At 40.5% G+C, this 17,506-nt stretch overlaps 1 protein-coding gene and 1 long non-coding RNA gene across 2 annotated transcripts in view; one reads left to right on the top strand and one right to left on the bottom strand.

Annotated features, from left to right (window-relative positions):
* On the top strand, nt 1-11,562 carry LOC140206024 (type I iodothyronine deiodinase-like). The gene is made up of 4 exons (XM_072274063.1): nt 1-376; nt 2,757-2,900; nt 4,564-4,763; nt 9,547-11,562. Exons 1-4 carry the CDS (start codon nt 46-48, stop codon nt 9,610-9,612), a joined length of 741 nt encoding a protein of 246 aa, XP_072130164.1. The 5' UTR covers nt 1-45; the 3' UTR covers nt 9,613-11,562.
* The window catches only part of LOC140206026 (uncharacterized), a 17,857-nt gene continuing 11,509 nt past the window's right edge, over nt 11,159-17,506 (bottom strand). Inside the window, exons 3-5 of the long non-coding RNA XR_011888048.1 lie at nt 12,740-12,808; nt 12,583-12,626; nt 11,159-11,465 (exon numbers count right to left, since the gene is read on the bottom strand). This is a non-coding gene — a long non-coding RNA (uncharacterized lncRNA). The remainder of the gene's footprint in view (nt 11,466-12,582; nt 12,627-12,739; nt 12,809-17,506) is intronic.

The following is a 17,506-nucleotide window of genomic DNA, read 5'->3' on the forward strand; positions in this document are numbered from 1 at the left end:
GCTGGTAGCTTTTGTGTCCATTGGAGCAGCTAGCTTTTTGCAGACATGGGGAAATTAGTGGTGTATGTAAGGAGTTTGGGCTTGCTAATATTTTTTTGCTTGCAAGCATTAATTGGTAAATTTATGCTGCTTCTCTTTCCTGAAACTGTGAAGAAAGTCATGCTAAAATCTGGGTTGAAAACATTCATGACTCAAAATCCAAAATTCAAATACGAAGACTGGGGACCAACATTTTTCACTTTCAGCACCGTGAAAGCAGTAGCCAAAATTCTATTGACAAATATTGGAGATGAAGCTTTCGAGGGCGCCTTTGCTCCCAATACACGAGTTATTGACTTCGACAACAAAGAACATCGAGTGCTTGATTTCTCGAGGGGTCTGTATGAGTTACACATAATAACGTTCGGGGCTTGTGAAAACAGTAATGTGTTCGCGTATTTTTAGTTCAATAAGTGCATTTGATCTCTGTAATATATATTTTAAATGTAACGTAATTCTTTCCTGAAGGCAGGCTTAGATTCGAAACACCTAAGCGCAAAACTAAACTGCATCTTGTTGGTGGCCAAATGTCAAATATATGAAGCTGAACTTTCTGATAACAGCTCGTTTATATGTAGACAAACGTTCAAAAGCGTATCAATTGGACAAACAAAAAACAACGTAATTTGGGGCATTGGTTTTAAGAAAGTTAAATTACTTTAAGGCTTTTATTGTCCTACATAGCTCTACCAAAGGGCGCAGCATTCCATGTTCGTCTTTGGTCTTGTGTGGGATTTACCAAAATAAACGCCGTATTTATTCAGCGTATTTTTATGCAACAAAAGTCATGTTCATCACGTCCGCAACCGCTGCCTTAAGTAATTTGAGCAATTCCTCCCATAACAATAGAATAGATATAACTAAGCTACATTTCGCTAGCTTTGAGCAATGGAGCATGCTATACATTTAAAAAAACAAAAACTTGTATTTCGAGTGCCTTTCAGGCGCTAAAAATGAGCAAGATCAAAGAAAATCTGGGGCAGCCACATTAGCATTTAGTTGTAGAGAATGTCTTGGAGCAGGAAAGTGAGGGAGAATTTCAAAGTGGTAGTTCCAGAGTTTTGGCAGCTGAACATAGATCCATCAATGTTTGAGCGATTGAATTAGGAATTGGAAACATAGTATATTTTGGACAATTATAGGGTCGAAGGAGAACAAAAAATGGGTAGTATCTTCACTTAAAAATGGAACATGTTCTGTTACTTTGTCGTGTTAGGTTATATAAAATGGCTTTAAGTTTAAATAAGATGAACGTTGTACTTAAGATTCCTCCTTCGACCAATCGTGTTTTTTTTTACATGGAGGTTGAATTGGCCCATAGAATGTGTAGCAACAATCTCCAGTAGATATTCTATGGGCACAAATCTCCATTTTTGTGTGTTAACTATGTCTAAGGTAATTGCATATGGTTGTCAGAATAACTTAAATTTCTTAGTGATTTGCTTTAGAGGAATTACTATTTTAGCAATTTTCCTCATGCCTGACTATATATCTTTGTACTTATAGAATCATAAACTAAAATTGACCCTGTCTCTTCCATTCCGCGCACATCTACTCTTTCCTCATTCTCCTGCCACACTACCAGAGATGGGGCTCCTCTTGTCCTCACCTACTACCCCACCAGCCTTCGTGTCCAGCACATAACTCTCCAAAACACAAAATACTCTGCAGATGCTGGGGTCAAAGCAACACTCATAACACGCTGAAGGAACTCAGCAGGTCGGGCAGCATCCGTGGAAACGATCCGTCAACATTTTGGGCCGGAACCCTTTGTCAGGACCGGCCCGAAATGTTGACTGATCATTTCCACGGATGCTGCCTGACCTGCTGAGTTCCTCCAGCGTGTTGTGAGTGTTGCATAATTCTCCGAAACTACTGCCTCCTCCCTCTTTCTTTCCTTGGGTTGGAGGAACAAAACCTTGAATTCCATTAGAATAGCCTCCAACCTGGTGGCATGACTATCGATTTTTCAAACTTCCAGTAATGCCTCTTCTTCCCTGCCCCCTCCAGAATTTGCCATCGCCTTTTTTGCCTTCTCATGTTATCTCCATGCTCACCCATTTCCTCACTCTGGTGCTTCCCCCCCCCCCCCCCCTTTCTCTTTCAGGGCCTTCTGTCTCTTTCACCAATCAACTTCCTAGCTCTGTGCTTCATCCCTCCCCCTCCAGGTTTCACCTATCGCCTGGCACTTCTCTCTCCCTTCCCCCATCTTTCAAATCTACTCAACGTTTTCCCCCCAGTCCTGTCGACTGTGCTTTTTTTTCCCCTGTAGCTGCTGCCTGGCCTGCTGAGTTCCTCCAGCATTTTGTGTGTTGCTCGGATTTTCAGCATCTGCAGACTTCTTGTCTCTAAATTGATGCTTTAAAATGTATCAATTTAAAAACTGTCCCAATTAATCCCACTTTCAGCTGCATTCTCCACAACCTTGATTGTTTTCTCTGTCCTATTCTTTCATAACTTTTGTGCCAACTGTGAAAGAGCGAAGTAATTCATTGTGTATAAGATGAATTTTTTTTTTCTTTCAGTTGTATTTCCCAATTGTTCTAAATCTCTGAAAAATGAAAAAAAGTTTCTGAATTCTTTGGTTACAGTCTGATCATGCACTATTTTCATATTATCCATCCAATGTGATCTTCTTTGACAGGTAATATTTATACTGTAAATTGTATGTCCAGAGCTTTCTTTTAAATAGATTTACTTTCCCACCCTCCCCCCAGATAATCGACCACTGGTGTTGAATTTTGGAAGTTGCACCTGACCTCCGTTTCTTTTCCGCTTTGATGAGTTCAAAAATCTTGTCAAAGACTTCAAATCTGTGGCTGATTTTCTTATTGTCTACATTGAAGAAGCGCATGCTACAGGTATGAATAGATTCCCAGAGAAAGAAATCCTTTTCTGTGATTTGCTGCTCTTACATACGATTTTAAAGCTGTATCTTGGGTATGCACAAAGCTGCTCATCATCCATGCTCGCCAATTACCCTTGGGAAGGTGGTGGTGGTCAAGTCAAGTTTGTTGTCCTATGCACAGGTATGGTGAGGTACAAGAACAGTGAAAAGCTTGCAGCAGCAGCATAGACATGTAGATTCAGAGGACATAAGTTGTACATAATTTTGTCTAAGACATTAAAGTGAAAACACAAACACTCGGTGGCAAGCCCATGGTAGTACAAGAGGAATTCTGTTTTGCTGAAGGAGGATGAGGGTTTTGGCAGATTGGTTCAAGAACCTGATGGCTTCTGTATCTCCTGCTTGACTGTAACAGCAAGTTACAGATGATGAGGATTCCTTGATGAAAGCTGCTGCTTCTGAGGTAGCTCTTTATTTAGATGCTTACAGTGGTGGGGAGAGTTGCTCTCGTGCTGGCAGTACTTTCTGCAGCCTCTTGCATTCCTGTGCTTTGGAATTATTATACCAGGAGATGATTCAGCCAGCCAGGATGTAGAATTTATAGTAGAATATTCAGCTTCCTGAACCAGCCATTCTAGTGATCATGGGTTCCTGGTACTTAGACATATTGAAAATGACTTTTTTTCAATATACTGCCAAGGTAGGATATGTAACCTAAAGGGGAACCTGCAGGTGGTGTCCTCATATGCTTGCTACTCTTGTCAAGCTTGGTGGTAGAGGTCATATGTTTTGGAGCTGCTTACAGGTTAGATTAGGCAAGTAACTGCAGATGGCACTGTACTGCTATTTTGGTACCAGTAGTATGTCAGCTAAGTGGTTTGCTTTGTCCTGGATGATACTGAGCTTGCATCAAAACAGGTAAGATATCTCATTGCTCTTTTGATTTGAGCATTGCAGATGTTTAAAAGCTTTGGCATCTCAGATCCCCTGTGTCTGAGTTGCTCCTCGAGCCACGCTTTATCTTAAAAACTAAGTTTTTAGTCAGTCTCCCTTGAAGGTTGATGGTGTGGAACCCTGCAACAGTGATTGCATTAAATGTCAAGGGTAGATGGTTGAATTCTCCCAAATGGAGATGGTGATTGCTTGCCACTTTGGTGTGACTGTTAAATGCTACTTATCAACTCATACCTGCACATTATCCAGGTCCTGCTGCATGAAGATCTGAACTACTTTATTTACAGAAGTTGTAAATGGAATTGAATATTGTACAGTTGCCAGCAATCATCTCCATTAACCATATCATAGAAAGGAGGTCATAGGTGAAGCAGTTGAAGATGGTTGGGCTGGGGACACTGCTCTGAGGTATGGCTGTTGTACTTTAGTCCAAGTGTTAGAAAAAAAGATTTGTAACCACAATTATCTATCTTAGTTATGGATTTCACTCACATCTTTAACTGGTGGAAATGTAAAACCAAGTTTTCTGTCATCTCACTATTATTACTGCCTGTTTTATCTTTTACCTTACTTAATTATACCCTTGGCTTTTCAATCATTTATTTAGCATCTTTGCAAATGTTTCATTATAAATCATCTCAGTTTTTATCTCCAAACAAAAATGACAATTTTTGTGAGGTCCTTTATATTGATTACTTCATTTTATTACTTGTTTGTTTCAGATGTCTGGGCATTCAAGAACAATGTGGATATTAAAAAACATCAAACATTAAATGATCGTATCAATGCAGCAAGGATCTTGCTAAAAGAGGAGCCTTCCTGTCCAATTGTAGTTGACTCTATGGATAATATGACTTCTGCTAAATATGGAGCCATGCCAGAGAGACTGTACGTGGTGCTCAATGGCAAAATCATTTACAAGGTAACTGAGTATCCTGACACTCAAAGGTTACTTTGTATGTTAAATCCATCCTTAATTCCAAATCAGTAGCTTCACTGCTAGTCTTTTATCAGACATTTTGTTTCTACCCAAGTACAATGCAAAGGCTAATGCACTCTAATTTGTACCTTACCTGTTCCTGAGGGAGTTGGTTAATACTAGATAAGCTAAATTATTTATTTAGAGAGACAGCACGGTAATAGGCCCTTCTGCCCAACAACCCGCACTGCACAGTAACACCCATGTACGAGTTGGGTGGTTAATTGGCCACATCTTCAGAATGTGGGAGGAAACCTATATGGTCACGGGGAGAACGTACAAACTCCTTGCGGACGGCAGCAGGAAGTGAACCCATATCACTGGCACTATAACAGTGTTGCACTAAACTCGAAGCCACTGTGCTGCCCCTAATGAAAATAAATTTCAAACATAAAAAGTCTGGTTTTTATCCATGACATTCCCACTGCTGCTTGCAAGGAGTTTCTATGTTCTTCCCATACCGTGTGGTTCAAGGATGTACCAGTTGGTAGGGTAATTGGACATTGTAAATTGTCCCATGATTAGGATAGGATTAAATTGGGGGATTGCTGGATGGCATGGCTTAAAGGGCCAGAAGGCCTACTCTGCACTGTATGTCAATAAATAAGCAAATTAATTAAATTTTTAAAAATTGATAAGACTGTAAGATATAGGAGCAGAATTGGGCCATTTGGCACATTGAGTTTGCTCTGCCATTTCATCATGGCTGATCCACTTTTCCTCTTGGCTCCAATCTCCTATCTTCTCCCCGTATCCCTTCATGCTCTGACCAATTAAGGATCTATCAACCTCTGCCTTAAAAATACATAAAGATGGCCTCTACAGCAGCCTGTGGCAAATAATTCCACAGATTCACCACCCTCTGGCTAAAGCAATTCCTCATCTCTGTTCTAAAACGTTGCCCCTCTATTCTGCGGTTGTGTTCTCTGGTCTTAAGACTCTCCCACTGTAGGAAACATCCTCTCCACATCACTCTGTCAAGGCCTTTCCACCTATTTGATAGGTTTCAATGAGGTCACCTCCCTCCCCTCCACGCTGTTCTTCTGAATTCCAGTGAATACAGGCTCACAGCCATCAGACACTGAGTTTGAGAGTTCAATCCTGGAATCATTTCCGTGAACCTCCTTTGAACTCTCAAGTTTCAGCACATCCTTTCTAAGATAAGGGGCCCAAACCTGCTCACAATACTTTAAGTGAGGCTTCATCAATGCTTTATAAAGCTTCAACGCTGCATCTTTGCTTTTGTATTCTAGTCCTCTTGAAATGAATGCTAACATCACATTTGCCTTGCTCACCAGACTTGACCTGCAAATTAACCTTTAGGGAATCCTGCACAAGGACTTCAAAGTCCCTTTGCATCTCAATTGATTGTGTTTTCTCTCTGATTAGAGGAGGATATAAGCAAGATAAGAGAGGGTCTTGGGACTTGGCATGGTGCCAGAAGTTGGCAAGACTAAAATAGCACAGTTGAGTAAATTCACAATTGAGCTTTCTAAATTGGGAAAATGTAAATATATGGAATTTTACATTTTGCGCATGTCTTTTGTGATTGAATGGAAAAACTGAAAAGGGAAGATTGTGTAAATATGAGAAGGATGAGGGGGAAAATAAAATCAATGGTTTCCAAAAGATGTGGTGAACTGGATTTTAAAAGAATGAGGGGGGAGATCTCATTGAAACCTATCGAATATTAAAAGGCCCAGATAGAGTGGAACTGGGGAGAATGTATCTTGTATTGGGGGACTTTAGTACCTAGAATAGCCTCAGAATAGAAGATTGTCTCTTTGGAACAGAGATGAGGAAGTTCTTTCGGCAGCGAGTGGTGAAACTGGAATTTTGTTGCTTCATATGGCTGTGGAGGCCAAATCACTTTGTATATTTAAAGCAGAGTTTGATAGGTTCTTGATTGGTAGGGATATCAAAGGTTACAGGGAAAGAACAGGAGAATGGAGCTCAGAGGGATAATAAATCAGCCAAGATGGGATGCTGGAGCAGACTTAATGGCCTAATTCTGCTCCTGTGTCATGTGGTCCTGTACATGCGTTTTTGACTTTTCAATCCAAGTTTACCAGTAGAATTAACTTGCTCAAATTTAAAGAAAACTGTACCAAATAGCAGAATACTGTTTCAAAATCCTTTTAAATAACTGCCTTTTGCATGTTGTTGATGCTATTGACACAATGAATATACAGCGAGTGAGGCTGACCATGGATGTTGCATCCTAGCTGTCTACATGATACACAAGCCAGGACAGTACAATATGGAGAGCAAACTGTTGCCCATGCAGCAGCTCCCCCTCTCCATGCAGCTGATGAATCCAAAGGAACGGCAGAAACTGATACAGCTTGACACCAGCTGCATCTCAGGAATTGCCAGTCAATTAGGGACCCCAGCCTCTGATTTTTCTTTGGGGTTTACTCCCGAAGCCTTCCCCATGAGTGGGTATAGCCACAAGACAGGCGGTTTGAGATCAGCGATTTCCTCCTAGGTGGGATGCTAACCATGGGTAACGAGCCATGCTCAAAAGTAAGGAGGCATGGGATCCAAGGGGACATTGCTTTGTGGATCCAGAACTGGCTTGCCCACAGAAGGCAAACAGTGGTTGTAGACGGGTCATATTCTGCATGGAAGTCGGTGACCAGTGGCGTCCCTCAGGGATCTGTTCTGGGACCCCTACTCTTCGTGATTTTTATAAAGAACCTGGATGAGGAGGTGGAGGGATGGATTAGTAAGTTTGCTGATGACACAAAGGTTGGAGGTGTTGTGGATAGTGTGGAGGGCTGTCAGAGGTTACAGCGGGACATTGATAGGATGCAAAACTGGGCTGAGAAGTGGCAGATGGAGTTCAACCCAGATAATGAGGTGGTTCACTTTGGTAGGTCAAATATGATGGCAGAATATAAGGTAAGACTCTTGGCAGTGTGGAGGATCAGAGTGATCTTGGGGTCTGAGTCTATAGGACGCTCAAAGCAGCTGCGCAGGTTGACCCTGTGGTTAAGAAGGCATCCGGTGCATTGGCCTTCATCAATCATGGGATTGAGTTTAAGAGCCGAGAGGTAATTTTTGGTACATTGGCCTTTATTAATCAAAGTATTGAGTATAAGAGCTGGAATGTTATGATGAGGTTGTATAAGGCATTGGTGAGGCCGAATCTGGAGTATTGTGTTCAGTTTTGGTCACCAAATTACAGGAAGGATATAAATAAGGTTGAAAGAGTGCAGAGAAGGTTTACAAGGATGTTGCCGGGACTTGAGAAACTCAGTTACAGAGAAAGGTTGAAAAGGTTAGGACTTTATTCCCTGGAGCGTAGAAGAATGAGGGGAGATTTGATAGAAGTATATAAAATTATGATGGGTATAGATAGGGTGAATGCAAGCAGGCTTTTTCCACTGAGGCAAGGGGAGAAAAAAAACCAGAGGACATGGGTTTAGGGTGAGGGGGGAGAAGTTTAAAGGGAACATTAGGGGGGGCTTCTTCACACAGAGTGGTGGGAGTATGGAATGAGCTGCCAGACGAGGTGGTAAATGCGGGTTCTTTTTTAACATTTAAGAATAAATTGGACAGATACATGGATGGGAGGTGTATGGAGGGATATGGTCTGTGTGCAGGTCAGTGGGACTAGGCAGAAAATGGTTTGGCACAGCCAAGAAAGGCCAAATGGCCTGTTTCTGTGCTGTGGTTTCTATGGTAATGTTGCAGCCTATATAGGACCCTGGTCAGACCTCACTTGGAGTATTGTGCTCAGTTCTGGTCGCCTCACTACAGGAAGGATGTGGAAACCATGGAAAGGCTGCAGAGGAGATTTACAAGGATGTTGCCTGGATTGGGGAGCATGCCTTATGACAACAGGTTGAGTGAGCTTGGCCTTTTCTCCTTGGAGTGACGGAGGATGAGAGGTTACCTGATAGAGGTGTACAAGATGATGAGAGGCATTGATTGTGCGGATTGTCAGAGGCTTTTTCGCAGGGCTGAGATAGTTGCCACAAGAGGACACAGATTTAAGGTGCTGGGGAGTAGGTACAGAGGAGATGTCAGGGGTAAGTTTTTTTTTAATGCAGAGAATGGTGAATGCGTGGAATGGGCTGCTGGCAATGGTGATGGAGGCAGATACGATAGGGTCTTTTAAGAGACTTTTGGATAGGTACATGGAGCTTGGAAAAATAGAGGGCTACGGGTAAGCCTAGTAATTTCTAAGGTAGGGACATGTTCAGCACAACTTTGTGGGCTGAAGGGCCTGCATTGTGCAGTAGGTTTTCTATATTTCTATGAGCCCTTTCTGCCCAGAGCGACTAGTTTTAAGGCACCAGTAACCCACTTTTGCCCTTACTCTTGCCAGTAGAAAGTGTTCCACCCAGCTTAGTAGCTAAGCCACACATGAAGGCAAGGAGCTGGACTTAGTTGTCAGACACTATTTGGGACGCAAACCATTAGGAGCATTTAATAGGTAGTGGAACCTTAACCGCACCACCACAACGCCCCGCCCACCCAGCACATTAAATTGCCATTATTTTCCATTAATTTGTCATAAAATGGAACTTTAGGGTTACAGACTCAAAGACATCTTGTGTTTCTAGCAGTAATCATGGAGTAAAATGTTACTGAAGAGAAGAGTGAAACAAATTGATCTGTCACAGGTATGAATCAGACAAGGCAGATCAAAACACTGTCAATCTCTGAAAGCAATGGTGCTTAATTTCTCATAACTATATATTTACATGTATTTCAGGGTGACGTGGGACCTTGGGGATACAAACCAGAAGAAGTACGATTAATTTTGCAAAACCAAAGTTAAACCACATGTTGGCAGAGTTTTCAGTACTGGTATAATCTACTGAGAAAGCTTTCTTTGACTTTTTCATATGATCAAGCCTAATTGTATATTGATCTGAGTAGTTTTCATTTCCATCTTGATAATTTTCTCAGTTTGAATTGCTATGACTGGGATATGATGGTTTGAAAATGAGGAAAGGTAACTTTGTATTTTATGTTTTAATATAAATTGTACTAATTACTAAAAGTTTAAACTGAAAATTTTCAGTTAGGGCTGGTGGTGGGATATTCTTGATAAATTACTGCTTTCTGAATCATTCAATTTCACAATACTAACAAATGAAAAAGAATGGATTCCTGTTTTCAAATGTTTTTATTGTGAAGCAACATCAGCTTAAAGTACAATGCTGCTTTTTTCTTTTCTTATAACAACATAATGAAAGTCAAATGAATGTATGCATAGTAAACAAGCAAAAAGCAAAGGAAACCCTACCACTCTGTCTCCTTTCCCCTTCCCAGCCCTACCCTTCCCTCACCCCTCCTGTATGTGCTGTTTGGGTCCCACTGCCCCCCACACTTGGGTGCTAAACTTGGGTTTAGCATCCCCAATGCTAAACCCAAGTACACTTTACAACACCTGGGTTTTGCTTTCAGTATGTGGAATACAAGAATGCTTACCATTTACCACATAATTCAAATAATTCACCACCATTCTCTCCTACTAAAGTGGACAACAATTATGAATGTTGCATGCATCTGCCAATTCTTTGTGCACTTGTTCAAACTGTAAATCACCTTGAGCCTCCTTGCAACTCAATTCCACTAAATTTTATATTATTGTCAAACTTCAGGTAATTAAATTTCTTCCCTCATCTAAATCATTGATATATTGTGAAGAGCTAAGGCCCAAATACTGATTATGGTGCTATTTATAATTATTATTGCCAGTCATTTTATTCCAATTGTGACACTTGTCAACCAATTTTTGATCATGCCATTATTCTAATAATCATGCTCTTTAGTTTTTAAAGGCAAAGGTTAGAGTGTAAAGTTATCTGAAAATTCATGTACAGCACATCCATTGGCTTTCCACTATTTTTACTTTTTTTCATTTTAAACAATTTTGCAGTGTAATCTAGTACATTGATCAGATGACTTCCTTTCCAGAAATCCATACCGATTTCTCATGTTAACAAATCTTATCTTCCTGCTTCTTTTCCATCCATTTTTCAAATTTCTAGAATTTAAAAACCCAATCATAACAATTATTCTGCTTCACTTAGAATTTAACGAATTTGGAACGTCAACCACTAGGGGTGTAATGATTTTAGCTATGTTATTTATGAAGATTGCAGCCAAAATTAAGGCTGTAGTCTAAAGTTGTGAAATATGGCTAAGATCATTTAAATCTGTGGATGAAGTTTTTTTGATTCTGGACTATTAAACAATTATTCCACACATACTTTGCATATCTATGTATTTAAAAGGAGTGAAATTTTTTTATTTGAATTATTATAAAGCTGTTACAATCCATTCTGATGAGTTGAAACAATTTTGAAATAAAGTATCTTCACTTTGAAAATGTTTCAATGCACCATTTGGATTTTGATCAAATATTTTCCAGAATGACCAATAAAGGCTGTAATGTTGCAAAGCAATGAGTTTATTCAGAAGAATAAGAATGTACATAACATTAATTGCTTAACAAACCTGGACTTCACAATTCAATCTTCCCCTTTACAAAGTTAACAGTTGTGTTCTATGGACTTAAGTGATTTCCTCTGTACCTTCTACTGTCACTTTGTGTACTGATACAAGATGGTCAAAAGCGGATTTAATAACAAATCCTAGATGTGTTGCCCTTGTTCCATCCAGCTGCAAAGAAAAGATTTCTTTAATTCACTTTAAAATAAAATGCTGCTTCACCAGTAGCTTAACAGTCGAGTGGAGAAAACTACATATGAGTCCTTTTCTATGTTCAGTTAGTTTGTTACTAGTATAACAAAAGAAACAATTATCTGGTTAGGTATCTGGGTAAGTGCAAGCTGCCAGGAGTTCAGGTTACAGTCTATTGAACTATACTGAGAAATTCATGTTCAGGGTAAAAACAAATTTCAAAGTTGACTATCTCAAATTATTGTAAAAGAAGCTAGATTCTGAATACTGATGCACAGCAAAACCCACCCTTTCATAAGAGAGTAAAACCAAATTGGTTTTGAGAGAAAGCGCCTATAAATTACTGTAACAGCAGTATTTCAATTAAATATTTTGCATTTCAACTCTTGTACCCCTGTATTACTGAGGGATGGAATTACACAGATAGTGGCTTTATTTTATGAAAATGTATGTCAAGAAACAAGAGATAGATAAAAATGTAAATACATTTGTTTATTTACCTTTCTTCTTGTTCTCCAAGAGTATATTTTATTCTTTTACCCTGTATCTCAAATTTCAGCTAGTAATTTATATTACCCAAACAGCCACAAAGTTTTGAGTTGGGGGGGGTCATCTGTATTTTATTAGATTTTGGGATCTTTGTTGTAATGTGCTTCCCATCTTGGTGAGGAGTAGATCTTGCTCAAATTGTTCTGAACCATTCAACAGCCACTACAACACAGTGTAACATTTCATTAATAACATCACAGTATAGCATTCTTCAAACTACACTTTCTACCACTGGGACAGCTATAGTTTTTTTACTATAAGCTTCTCATATTTTCTTGAAAAATGCAAGTCATTCAGCTCATGAGTTTATGATGTCAAAGCACTCCTATCAGTCCCGTTCTGAACTTATTTCTCTTGTAACCTATTCTCCCTTGCATGCAAATCAACTCCACCTCCCATAATTTCATATCTTGCCACAACAGTAACCTGAATGGTTGTGCCTAAAGGGAAGTTATCTGAGGTTGACACAGCTCATTTCTTCTCTGTTGAACTCCTGATCTATAATCATTCCATATTGAGCAATATGGCAACTTGAAAAAGTACTTACAGCAAATTCTTCTAAGTGAAGCTGTTCCTCAGCATGTTCAAGTTCTGTTTAGACAAAATAAATCATCAGAAGATGAAACCTAGCAGGTGAATTGGACAGAACACTTTATTCTTGTAACTCTAATGACCTAATAAAAAGGTTTATTGAATGCCCTTACCACTTTTAGCTGAAGGTTCAAAGTCCACAGGATCCTTTTCTGAACTTTTCTCGATACTAAGCCTGCGGACTGGAATAGGAAATCAAACTGAAACTTGTTATTTTGGAGGATCTGAAATTACTTGCCATCCACGATGAAAAATACAAAAAAGCTAATTTTCAGTTAAGGACTGTGTGTTAAAAGCTTTCTCCAACTAAACCAAACCGCGCACATGTAGAAATCTGGGTAAAATAGTCTTTTCATTGTTTAAAAATAAATAAATAATCCTCTGGTAGCGTTCAAGTTTAATTATTCAAGCATACACAAATATAAGCAAATGAAACAGCGTTCCTCTGTAGCCAAGGTGCAAAACAAATCATCAACAGCACACATGCATACGACAAATAGCACATATGGCTGTGGTTTCAGAAAAATCTGAGTTGAAGAGCTTTGTAAGGTTAATCATGGCTAGGGTTACCTCCTGCCTGAGCAAGGACCTGAACCTATTGCAATTTGCCTAGCTCTATGGCAGGTCTACAGTGGATGCAAACTTATTGACTTTACACTTGGCTTTAAACCATGTGGACAACAGCAATAGGTATGTTGGGCTGTTGTTTACTGATTACAGCTCAGCAATAAACACAATCATCTCAGTACAAGTGAAGAAGCTTCAAAAGTGCCTCCCCAGCATCCATCATTAAGGAGCAGCGTCAGCCAGGACATGCCCTCTTCTCATTGCTAACATCAAGGAGGTGGTACAGGAGCTTGAAGACATGCACTCATTGTTTCAGAAACAACTTCTTCCCCTCTGCCTTCAGATTTCTGAACGGACAATAAACCAATGAAGCTAACTCAATATCTCCCCCTCTCTTTTCCTGCTACTTAGTTTTTTAAATGTATACTTATTGTAATATATAGTTATATATTGCAATATAGTGCTGCCACAAAATAACAAATTTGTCAACATATGCCAGTAATATTAAACTTGATTCTGAGGATCAAATATTGTAGATTCAGCCAGCTCCATCACGGGCTCAAGCCCCCATCATCAAGGTTATCTGGAAAAGGATGACTCAACAAGTCAGCATTTATCATTACGGACCTTCGCCATCTGGGACATGCCCTTTCTTCATTACTACTGTCAGGGAGGAGGCACACTCAACATTTAGGAACAGCTTCTTCCCCTCGGTTACCAGATTTCTGAGTTCTCCAGAAACCCATTAACAGTCGCTCACTATTCCTGCTTTGAACTGTTCCACGTTTTTTTATTGTAACATAGTAATTTTTGATGCAATGCTGCTATACTAGGTAATGCCACATTTGTTATGGGGGATTTCAACATGCAGGTAGACTGGAGGAATCAGGTTGGTACTGGACCCCAAGAAAGGGAGTTTGTGGAGTCCCTCCGAGATGGATTCTTAGAACGGCTTGTACTGGAGCCTATCAGAGAGAACGCAATTCTAGATTTAGTGTTGTGCAATGAACTGGATTTGATCAGGGACCTCGAGGTAAAGCAGCCATTAGGAGGTAGTGACCATAATATGATAAGTTTTAATCTACAATTTGAAAGGGAGAAGGGAAACTCAGAAGTGTCAGTATTACAGTTGAACAAAGGGAACTATGGTGCCATGAGGGAGGAGCTGGCCAAAGTTCAATGGAACAATACCCTAGCAGGGATGACAGTGGAACAGCAATGGCAAATGTTTCTGGGAATAATGTGGAAGGTGCAGGATCAGTTCGTTCCAAAGAGGAAGAAAGATCCTAATGGGAGGCCGTGGCTGACAAGGGAAGTAATGGTCAGTATAAAAATAAAAGAGATGAAGTATAACATAGCAAAGATGAGTGGGAAGCCAGACGATTGGGAAACTTTTAAAGAGCAACAGAAGGTAACTGAAGAGGCAATACGCAGAGAAAAAATGAGGTACGAAGGTAAACTAGCCAAGAATATAAAGGAGGATAGTAAAAGCTTCTTTAGTATGTGAAAAGGAAAAAATAGTTAAGACCAAAACTGGGCCCTTGAAGACAGAAACGGGTGAATTTATTATGGGGAACAAGGAAATGGCAGACGAGTTGAACAGGTACTTTGGATCTGTCTTCACTACGGAAGACACAAACAATCTCCCAGATACAATAGTGGCCAAAGGACCTAGGGTGATGGATGAACTGAAGGAAATTTATATTAGGCAGGAAATGGTGTTGGATGGACTGTTTGGTCTGAAGGCTGATAAGTCCCCAGGACCTGATGGTCTGCATCCCAGGGTACTTAAGGAGGTGGCTTTAGAAATCGTGGAGGCTAATATTGTCCCTCTCTTCAACAAGGGAGGAAGAGAGAAAACAGGGAATTATAGACCGGTTAGCCTGATGTCGGTGGTGGAAAAGATGCTGGAGTCAATTATAAAAGATGAAATTACAACACATCTGGATAGCAGTAACAGGATCAGTCCGAGTCAGCATGGATTTACGAAGGGGAAATCGTGCTTGACTAATCTTCCGGAATTTTTTGAGGATATAACTATGAAAATGGACAAGGCAGAGCCAGTGGATGTAGTGTACCTGGACTTTCAGAAAGCCTTTGATAAAGTCCCACGTAGGAGATTAGTGGGCAAAATTAGGGCACATGGTATTGGGGTCAGAGTACTGACATGGATTGAAAATTGGCTGGCTGACAGAAAACAAAGAGTAGCGATTAATGGGTCCCTTTCGGAATGGCAGGTGGTGACCAGGGGGGTACCGCAGGGTTCAGTGCTGGGACTGCAGCTGTTTACAATATAAATGATTTAGATGAGGGAATTAAAAGTAACATTAGCAAATTTTCCGATGACACAAAGCTGGGTGGTAGTGTGAAATGTGAGGAGGATGTTATGAGAATGCAGGGTGACTTGGACAGGCTGGGTGAGTGGGCAGATGCATGGCAGATGCAGTTTAATGTGGATAAATGTGAGGTTATCCACTTTGGTGGTAAGACCAGAAAGGCAGATTATTATCTAAATGGAGTCAAGTTATGAAAAGGGGAAGTACAACGAGATCTGGGTGTTCTTGTACATCAGTCACATAGTCATAGTCATACTTTATTGATCCCGGGGGAAATTGGTTTTCATTACAGTTGCACCATAAATAATATAGTAATAAAACCATAAACAGTTAAATAGTAGTATGTAAATTATGCCAGTAAATTATGAAATAAGTCCAGGACCAGCCTATTGGCTCAGGGTGTCTGACCCTCCAAGGGAGGAGTTGTAAAGTTTGATGGCCACAGGCAGGAATGACTTCCTATGACGTTCTGTGTTGCACCTCGGTGGAATGAGTCTCTGGCTGAATGTACTCCTGTGTCCACCCAGTACATTATGTAGTGGATGAGAGACATTGTCCAAGATGACATGCAACTTAGAAAGCATCCTCTTTTCAGACACCACCCTGTGAGAGTCCAGTTCCATCCCCACAACATCACTGGCCTTACGAATGAGTTTGTTGATACTGTTGGTGTCTGCTACCCTCAGCCTGCTGCCCCAGTACACAACAGCAAACATGATAGCACTGGCCACCACAGAATCGTAGAACATCCTCAGCATCGTCTGGCAGATGTTGAAGGACCTCAGTCTCCTCAGGAAATAGAGACGGCTCTGACCCTTCCTGTAGACAGCCTCAGTGTTCTTTGACCAGTCCAGTTTATTGTCAATTCGTATTCCCAGGTATTTGTAATCCTCCACCATGTCCACACTGACCCCCTGCATAGAAACAGGGGTCACCGGTACCTTAGCTCTCCTCAGGTCTACCACCAGCTCCTTAGTCTTTTTCACATTAAGCTGCAAATAATTCTGCTCACACCATGTGATAAAATTTCCTATCGTAGTCCTGTACTCAGCCTCATCTCCCTTAAATCTCCCAAGGTGTTGTTAGTGGAAATAGAAGTCATCGGGGGCACTCAAGATTCTTGGGAGGGGGGGGGAGGAGGAGGGGAGTAAGCAGGCCTAACTTGAACACGAGACCTGACCGACCATTAATAGAACAGGCATCTCGCAAAAAAAAAGGAGGATGAACCACTGGAACAGAGGAAGAACCATAGCAGTGAGAATGCATCTGAAACTCGGCAATCTCATCTGACCTTATCAACCGAACAGACATTATTGGGGATGCATAAATTAGCAACCAGGATGCCCAACAGTTCCCTTTGACTCATGGCATGGTACGAGTCAAATACACCCTCTCAACATTGTAATTCATCATCAACATCTCACAGCCAAAAACCTCAGGCTGCGACTTTTTTCAAGCATGACTCTTGTAATATCTGCTATCAACAAAATTAAAGCCATTCCACTAAATAGCAGAATATTTTGCCAGTTATGCCAAGATAACAATGAAGAGTTTGAACGCTTGCTTCGTCACACGAAGTGCATTGGCTATCAAAAGCTTGCTGTTTGGGAAACAAGATTGAACTTCTACATAGAGATGTGGCATATCAAACCCATCTGTATGACAAAATTAACATTTTAAATATGAAACTGCAGGGTGAGAATTTCAATTTAATCCAGGCAAAAAGTGCAGTGTCCACTCTTATTGGAAAATTGGAAATATATAAGCAAAACACTGGAAGAAGAATGTCCTCACAGTTACCCTGCAGGAGAAGTATGACACTTTTGTTTCACAGACAGTGATTTGCAAGAGTACTGCTTACACTTGCAGTCACGGAAGGACTTTCAGAATCGAGCCAAGGATTTGAATGATATGGAAATTTTGGACTGGGTAATCAGCCCATTTCCTTGCAAAGTGGAAGAACAGGAAGAGAGATTG

The sequence above is a fragment of the Mobula birostris genome, chromosome 12, assembly GCF_030028105.1.
Source record: "Mobula birostris isolate sMobBir1 chromosome 12, sMobBir1.hap1, whole genome shotgun sequence".
Taxonomy (NCBI): domain Eukaryota; kingdom Metazoa; phylum Chordata; class Chondrichthyes; order Myliobatiformes; family Myliobatidae; genus Mobula; species Mobula birostris.